This window comes from Colossoma macropomum, unplaced genomic scaffold, assembly GCF_904425465.1.
Source record: "Colossoma macropomum unplaced genomic scaffold, Colossoma_macropomum, whole genome shotgun sequence".
NCBI classification, from domain to species: domain Eukaryota; kingdom Metazoa; phylum Chordata; class Actinopteri; order Characiformes; family Serrasalmidae; genus Colossoma; species Colossoma macropomum.
This window is the reverse complement of record NW_023494797.1, coordinates 13,993,976-14,003,163: the sequence shown is the minus strand read 5'-3', so window position 1 is coordinate 14,003,163 and position 9,188 is coordinate 13,993,976. Positions and strand designations below refer to the sequence as shown.

The 9,188-nt window shown below is 39.8% G+C and overlaps 1 protein-coding gene across 2 annotated transcripts; it reads left to right on the top strand.

Annotated features, from left to right (window-relative positions):
• The first annotated feature begins 103 nt into the window (after positions 1–103).
• LOC118817560 (CDKN2A interacting protein) lies at positions 104–6,253 on the top strand. Of its 2 annotated transcripts, none has more exons than XM_036584360.1 (4): positions 104–207; positions 892–1,135; positions 1,904–2,031; positions 3,683–6,253. In XM_036584360.1, exons 2-4 carry the CDS (start codon positions 894–896, stop codon positions 4,258–4,260), a joined length of 948 nt encoding a protein of 315 aa, XP_036440253.1. In that variant the 5' UTR covers positions 104–207; positions 892–893; the 3' UTR covers positions 4,261–6,253. The 2 variants fall into 2 exon arrangements, with proteins under 2 accessions (XP_036440253.1, XP_036440254.1); XM_036584361.1 differs by lacking the exon at positions 104–207 and adding an exon at positions 222–509.
• The last annotated feature ends 2,935 nt before the right edge of the window (positions 6,254–9,188 follow it).

Below are 9,188 nucleotides of genomic sequence, written 5' to 3'. Positions count from 1 at the left end.
CGCTACGCAAGGAAACGTAGACCTTCAGTTCGACGCAGGGAAATGTAGTCTTTCAACACAGTTCTTCAGTCTAACGTAGGGAAATGTAGTCCGTCGGTCTGACGTAGGGAAATGTAGTCCTTCAGGTCAAGGTTTCTCTAATATTGTTTTGCCTGCTTCTTTAGCTTAACCTGTTATGCGGAATCGGCGAAAAGAAGCTCTTTAAAGGTTCTCACTTTACTCACTCTTTCGTGGCTTAGCTAGTCCATTTCTGTCTTTTGTTCACCTTGGGTTTGTTAAAATATGCGACCTAGCTTAATAATGAGGCGTTTCTAAGTGAAATGACCAACTTTAGCTAGCGTGCTAACGTAGTTAGCGCTCAAATATCTGCTTATACATCGTGCTGAGAAGTGAGACTAACGACTCTTGGCTTCAGATGTTGGGTTATAACTGAGATAGATGTAAAAATTGGTGGATGAAGCCTGAAAGTACGCTTAGTTACGTTGTTACGGCTGGTCAGCGTTAACCAGGTAGGGCACTGGCTAGCATCGGCTAATTACTGTTACAGTGTTATAAGAGCACTATGTAGATGTATAAGGAGTTATAGCTGGATATTAACCGGCTGGCTAACTGCACAACCAGGCAGAGATATTCCATGAGCCACATTTGATCTAGCACGAGTTAGATAACCACCTCTTTGTTATGGCCTGAGTTGAATAGATGGCAGTGCTGTTAGTATTTGCATGTAAACATGCTAAACAGGCACTTTCCACAGCTCAACTGTTGAGTCAGTGAAGAGAACACAAAATGCATTTTGGTGTAGGGAGCTTATTTGGGGGCATAAAACGAGGGCACAAAAATCAGGTCATGTTTTGAATGAGTTCTGGCCCTGTCCTGTTTTTTTTATTTCAGGGATGGCGGAGGGGAGTGGAGGAGATGTTTCTGAGTTCCTTAGTCAAAACCCCGACCTGGCACAATGGGTGGAGTCTTTAAAGGAGCACAATGAGACTAATAAACAGTGGCTGGCCAGACGAGAATTTGTCCTCCGCAACATGGAGGTCTTTCCTACCATCCGACCAGGGACCACGACCCCTAGTCTGGATAGGCTTCTTTCTATGTCCAAGGTCTGGGCCAATCATGTGTTCTTAGGCTGTCGGTAAGCACTCTGTCTTGACCTTGACATACAGTGTTTTGAACTACACACAAAAAGATGGTTCTTTAGTATAGGGAATGGTTCTATTTAGAACCATGCCTTCTATATAAAACCATTTGCGTGCTTAAATGGTTCTCTGCATGCTGAAATGGTTCTTCACATTGATGGCGAATGTGTTGTATATGGTTCTATATAGAACCTTTTTGAAAATGGTTCTATATAGCGCTAAAAAGGGTTTGCTGTTGGTCCGATGTCAAAGTAATAACAATAAAAGATCCCTTTTTGGCACTATGTAGAATCATTTTCAAAAAGATTCTATATAGAACCTTTGGAATGGTTCTGTTTAGAACCACAACTTCTGTATAAAACCATCTGCATGCTTAAATGGTTCTTTGCATGTTGAAATGGTTCTTCACATTGATGGAGAATGTGTTGTATATGGTTCTATATAGAACCTTTTTGAAAGTGGCTCTACATAGCACCAAAAAGGGTTCTGCTGTTGTTCTGATGTCAAGCTTATGACAATAAAAAAAACCCTTTTTGGTGCTATGTAGAACCATTTTCAAAAAGATTATATATAGAACCATCTACAACATATTCCCTATCAATCTGAAGAACTATTTCACCATGCAAAGAACCATTTAAGCATGAAATGGTTCTAAATAGAACCATTGTGTTTACTAAAGAACACTTGAAGAACCATGTTTTTATGGGTGTGTGTGGCGGTATTGCAGCTGTGGCTTAGATCCTGAATGTGAGCTTGCATTGTAGATATCCCCAGCCTGTGATGGACAAGGTGAATGAGATGGCCGAGGGGATCACTGTGAATGAAGCTGATAAGTGTGTTCACAAGACAAGAGGTGAAATCGTAGGTAAAGGGAAGAGGCCTGCTGTTTCAGGTGAGACAGTCTGTGATCTTTTCACTTAATTAATTGTAGTAATCTATTATTTATTGATAAAACACTTGCATTTAGTTGCAAAATCTTCACGCAGGAAAATATGAAAAACATGGGAAACATGAAAATATTACTATTCAAATGAAATAACATTCCATTAATAACTACAGGAGAAAGAATAGAGATTTAATTCTTTGTTCTTATGCTATAAGTAAGATTATAATAACATTCAAGGAAACAGTTCAGATGCAAACAGGACTTTTGTCTTGTTTATATACCCACTTCTGTAGAGGATATTTGAAAAACTGCTGTTTTTAATTTTCACGCTAAATTGCATATGGCTTGCTGTTTCTATTAGCAGAGTGTTACGTTGAGCAAATTAGAAAACTATACTTGGCAGCTGCTGTTTCCTGTCAGAGTCTCTTTTAAAGACATAATACTCAATGTACTGTCAACTTGATTTGAAATAGTGAGCATATGTCTGAATATTTAGTTATTGGCAGCTCATTCTACCAGGATGTTCAAGGAACCACTGTTACAAACCTCAATTCCAATATAAATTGGGACAATTTGTGGAATGCTAATAAAAAGAGATAGCAGTGATTAGTAAATTCCACTTGATCTGTATTAAACTGAACCAGTGCAAAACATGATATTTGACGTTTTACCTTATATACTGATTTTTGTTTTTTTTGTAAATAAACGCTCATTCCAAAATTGATGCCTGCAACGTATTCCAAAAAGCTGAGACAGGTGCATGTTTCCCAGTGTGTTGCATCACCTTACCCTCTAACAATTTTTAATGAACGATTTGGGACTGAAGACACCAAATTAATCCAGTTTTGAAAGCATACAAGTATTCAGCTGGCAGCCGTACGAGGCTTTCAGTGTTGAATTTTGGCCTTCAGTGTTGAATTCCGTGCTTCATATTGCACACATTTTCAGTCGGAGACAGGTCTGTTCTGCAAGCAGGCCAGTCTATCACTCGCACTCTCCGATTATGCAGCCATGCTGTTGTAACATGGGCAAAATGTGGCTTGGCATTATCATGTTGAAATAAACATGGCCATCCCTGAAAAATGCTGCTCCAAATTGTGCACATATCTTTGTGTTAATGGTTCCTTCACAGATGTGTAAGTTGCCTCTGACATGGGCACTAAAATCCCCAGACCCTGGCTTTTGAACTTTACGCCGGTAACAGTCTGGTTTGTGGTGTTCTCCTTTGGCCCAGAGAACACCACGTACATTATTTTCATGAACAGTTTGACTCATCAGACCACAGTACACATTTCCCCTGTGCATCAGTCCATTTCAGATGAGCTCAAGCACAGAAAGTCGGCAGCATTTCTGGACATTTGGCTTCTGCTATGCATAGTATAGTTTTAACTTGCATATGTAGTTGCAGCGGCGAATGGTGTTTATTGACAGCGATTTGGTAAAGTATCCCCAAGACTTTTGTGGAGTGTGTTGCCAGTGTTTTTTTACTGTGCCTGTAAGACTGATATATGTAAATAAGATCTGCCCTGTATTGTGCCTCGTTGAAAAAACAGTCCAGGCAGAAACACTCCTTATAACTTCAACTGAATAGGTGGATAGATCTGTCTGTTTTGTATCAGTGTTAACCTCATCACTCTCTTTTCAATTTCACATGTAGCCCCAGATGGTGAGAGCTGCGTTAAGAAGAGCAAAACAAGCCCCAATGACACTGATAGTAAAGCTGTAGAACGAAATAGTGGACATCCAGTTGCTGCTTCTGTCAAATCGGGCCCCTCACCAGGGGCCCCTGCAGAACACCAACCTTTCTTCAATCGCCTCTATAAAGCTGTGGCCTGGAAGCTGGTGTCTGCGGGAGGTTTCGGACCTAACCTGGACCACTTTGAGATCCTGCGCACCTGTGTGGAGTCGTGCAAGGCCAGCCTGAGCTGTGTGTTCGTTCCGCTCAAAGACATTCCTGACCTGCCTGCTGGCTGCACCCAAAAGGAGGGCCAGGTATGTGAACTGCGCTGCCAGTCTGTCTACATTGGCACGGGATACGGCCGTGACGAGTGTGCAGCCAGGGCAATGGCCTCCAAGGAGGCCCTCAAAATATTCCAAGGCCGGAAGGTGACGGTGAAGTTGTCCCGGCGCAGGTTTCGAGGACGAGACGTGGAGGACTTGGTGCTGCTGGACGAACAGCCCAGACGGTCTACTTTGCCCCCTGCCCTCAGCTATCCTTTTCAGGGTGATCAGTAAATCCTCTTTGTTTCTGTAGTGCCAGTAACATCGCTACCTTCGTACGGTCATTGTAGTTGAGCCCCATATACACTTCCAAAAAGTTTTACCTTTTTTTTCCTAACCTGAATTGCCTTGCATCTATGTCCACTGGCCATTTTATCAGAATCACCTACCATATGTATGCACTTTGTAGGTTTACAATTACAGACTGTAGTCCATCTGTTGCTGCAACATTTATCAGCTGCCCAGCAGTCTCCTATTAATTGAAGATGACCACCACTGTCCAGATCTTTTCCATGCACATCATCATCTCTCCCTTTGTCAGTGGTCTGCTTTTGACCACGGGACCACTCTTGGCTGGATTTTTTTGGGTGGTGGGCTGTAGAAGTGATGCTTACTTGTGGAAAACTACAGCAACACAGCTGCGCATGATACTCATGCATCTGCACCATGCCACTATGATGAAAGTACTATCTGGTCAGCAGTGGTGCTATATGGTGGTCCATTTCCATCGATGGCTGGGATAGAGGGTAATGATAAATGGTACAGCAACAGATGAGCTATAGTCAGTGACTGTGCACCTATGTGTGCAGTGAGTGTAGATGCAGGGTAGTTTTTGTACCTCGATGTCCACTTCAGTTGCAGTTGATGTTACATAAGTGATGCTGAAGGTTTGGGGAAAAAAAGGGTTCTTCTCAAGTTGGTGGGGATGGGCTTTTTGTAGGCAAAAGAAGAAAGAAACACTGCTACAAAATGTTCGACTGTGCTAAAATGTAGATTTTACATTGGTCACTTTATAAGGTAAACATAGTTATGTCCAAAGGTTTGTTGTTTGTTCATCTTCTAAAAAAAGGTTAACACATCCTCCACAGAGAACACACTTCGGCACATTTTAGTGCACAAATACTGTTTATTTTCTGAATTTAACATATTGGGAAAATAATAAGACATAAAATGAGGTCTGAGCAAAAGTTACGGCACATTTTATGTTTTTTATTTTATCTTTTTTGTTAAACTATATGATAAGTAGAAATTGTGAAATAAAATGTGCAGAAGTGATTTCTCTATAGAAGACGTGTTATTTTCACTTAGAAAATCGACAAAATGTCATTTGAGCTGGGGTTTCCAAGCCTCTGCATACAGCTGTACTCCACGCAGCAGGAAATGGCAGACAAAAAATGGATTTAGATTGATTTGTGTTTATACTCTTCTAAAGAGGTTGTTTGAAAGGCTGCTGTTTTTAATTTTCACCTTTTATGTTAACTTAAATGTGAGTTGCTGTATCTGTTAGTCAAGCATTAGGATGAAAACTGCCATTGTTCCTGGGTTTCAAATAGCACTGAGTGTCTAAATATTGTACTCGGTATAGGATCACCCTGTTTGAAATACTGAGCTTCTTTCTGAGGGTAATAGACTTGTAGAGTGGTTCTTTCACAAATGCAGAGGTTCTCCTTAAATGTAAAGCTAAAACAATTTTTGATTAATTGCCTTTTAAAGATATTATACATCTTCATCTGAGTGTATATGATTTTGAAGGATCTGATATCAGTCTGTGTGCTAAGTTATTAACCATAGAGTGATTGGATATTAGCTTTGTATTTGGTATTGATTTTATAAGCTTGTTAATGCCAGTAGCAGTGTGTCATCACCCTTTGTTGCTTTGTATTTCCTCTAATTACTGATATGTGACTCATTTCCTGTTTAGTTGAACTGCTTTAATACTAACATTTAAAAACAATTCACTGTTCAGTTATTGAAATACTCAGTATTTCAGTAACTTGTTTTTGAAAATAGACTGTTCTCTCTGTTTACCACAGGAAATCATAAAACTGTTATTTAGTTCAAAATGTTTCGTGTTTGCTGATTTACTGACATTGGCTCTTGTATGAGTTTGGTAAACTCCCCGATATTCACTCTGAGTTCAGTTTGTTAATGTTTTTCTGTTAAATCAGCCTGATTACAATTCATCACTCAATGCATATAAAATAAACTCACTGTATTTAAAGGAGAATTTCATTATTTTTTTTTTTTTGTATAATCAAATCATTAAGATGCCAGCAAAGTCATTCAGATTGGTAAAATGGTGCTTTGTAGAGAAACTAACAGAACTGTTCACAGTGGTGGTGATAGGAACCAAACGTCTAAAGAGTTTACAGATTGTTGTGAAAGCATCGTTTTATGATAATTTTGAGAATTATGTTATTTGGAGTATTTGTACAACCTCTGTTTGTCCACATAACAGCAATGAGTGTTCTGAAATCCTTGATGACATTGGAGATACTGAGACCAGTCATTAATACACAATCTCTCCACATCTTTCAGGGTCTTTTTTCTGTGGTCACTGAATGGGTGGAATTAGATGTGTGTTTAGGATCACTGGGCCTCATTCACCAATACCTCCCTAAGTGTTTTCTTAAATGTGCTCTTGAGAAAGATCCTAAGAAAACGTCTACGTCAGATTCATGACGTGTTCTTAAAGCGCAGAACTGTGTGTTCTTGGTTGTGAGTAGATTCTGTTCTGACCCAAGAACAAATCCCAAATAAGAAAACACTGGTGAATGTCTGAATCTTCATTAAAACCATGTAAGTGGGTCTTAAGAAGACATTTCTTGTTTCTAACGGTTGGTGAATGATGCCCAGTGTCCTGCTGGAATATGAAATTATTCAGTTCCAGCTTTTTGGCAGAGGGAGACAGATTTTTGTTAGAAATGTGCTTGCACTTCGTAATGCCATATATCCTATACATATTTATCAAGCATTTCAAATTAAGAACAATGATCTAAGATCAGGTCTCAGCAGTTCATGTTATTTTATTCAGTGTTATGTAAAAGCTGTAAGCTGACCCCAGATCAACATTCATGCTGTGACAAGTTTGATAAATATAGGCCAGTGTTCCCAGGACCTCTGAAGGAAAACCAGCCCCAAAACATCACATATCCTCCTTCATAGTTAACAATGGGGATTAGATTCTTGTCTGTATAACCATCTTTCTTTTTTCTGCCAAATCCACCTTTAGTGTTTGGTGCCAACAAGATCTATTTTCATCTGACCACAGAAGCCGGTTCCAGCCAAAGGTCCAGAGGCATCTAGTGAACTCCAGGTGCTTTCATTTGTGGCTAAATGAATGAAATGGATTTCTTCTTGCACGCCTTCCAAATAGTTTGTTTGTATGCAGGTGGCATCTAAATCTTTTAAAGCCATTTTCAGTGTGAGATTGAGCGAATTGACCACAAAGACATTAAATCACCTTCTTTTACCCATCTTTACCAAGGGTTAGGGTTAGGGTTAGCTCAGCCATTGCTGAACAATTGGACAATTTACAGGACAGCACTGATTTAATAGCAGTGTCATGTAAAGTGCCTGTTACTGTTACCTGTACTGGTGCAGTAAGTGGAATTCAACTACTTGGCCAGTTGCAGGATAGTGAGTTTCAACCAAATGTTTGAGGGATTGTGTCCATTTGAAGCTCGAACTTTAAAAGAAGAGACTTTGTACACGTCTTCAGTCCTGCTTGCTATTCGACTATTCCATTCCACCTTAAATGGTGCAGCAGTCACATTCTAGTGTTGACTGCAGCAGCATTTAAGGTGGAATGAAAAAATTCAAATAACCAGCAGATTAATTGGAAGCCAAGCTCGGTTTGGTGTCTGTAACTCAGTTTTATGTAAAAGCAGAAGGTGCTGAAGTTTCTCTGGGGTCTGTGAGGAAGCACTTTGCTCGCATTAGGCTCCGAGCATCTGCGCTTTCTGTCGCGTCTCTTTTTGACCCCTAATCGTCAAGTAAAGTTAACGTCCACGAGGCATCAGCTTTAATTGGTCAATATGACATTTTCAGAGTGCTTAGTCACTTCGTGTTTTACGTTCTTACTGTTACAGCAGAGCAGATAAAACATGTCGACACTTCTGTCATCCCTGCTGAAAAAGGACCATAATGGGAACTGGCTTAAGGGTCTCTGATAGGGACCACTAGTTTCCTGTAAAAACAGCTTTAGATCCCATCAGGAATCCATCAAATACATTCACAATCAGCTGTTGGTCACCTGTTAAACCATTAGGATCCTTTACATCAGGCATGTCAAACTAGGGACCTTCCGGGCTAAGGGCTGTGGAAAAAATGTTTACCTTCATCTAACACTCTGAATTCAGCTCATGAAGGTCTTGCTAATTAGCTGAATCAGGTGTGTTTAAAGAGGCAGTTTGCTGAAGTCTGCAGTGTTTTGGCCTGCAAGGACTCGAGCCTGACACATGTGCTTGACATTGTGATATCAACCCATTAAAAAAAAACCCAAACACATTACAAAACCAGGAACCAACAGAAACACTTAATGGCCTGAACACAAAACACCATCACCACATTTGCTACTCTGTTAGCAGTCATGGTAAAATGCTGAACTGGTGAGCTTGAATAAAAAACACCATCAAGGTGAGAATAACAACAACATGTAGTGCATTCAAACTTCATTTAGCATGAGAATATGCTTTGATACAAAACTAACACTAACAGCCAAAACACATTACAAACCCATAAAGAACCAACAGAACCACTTAATGGCCTAAGCACAAAACACCATGACCACATTTGCTATTCTGGTAGCATTCATGGTAAACATTGTGATGTCAACCTATTAAAAAAAGCCAAAACACATTACAAAACCAGGAACCAACAGAAACACTTAATGGCCTGAACACAAAACACCATCACCACATTTGCTATGGTGCAGCATGGTAAAATGCTGAACTGGTGAACTTGAATAAAAAACACCATCAAGGTGAGAATAACAACAACATGTAGTGCATTCAAACTTCATTTAGCATGAGAACATGCTTTGATACAAAACTAACATTTTGCAAAGAGAATTATGTTTATCAATTAGAAAACGAATTAATTAATTAATTGACAGAAACCAATTAAACTACTAAGAATGCCAGGAACCTTTATAGGCTGTT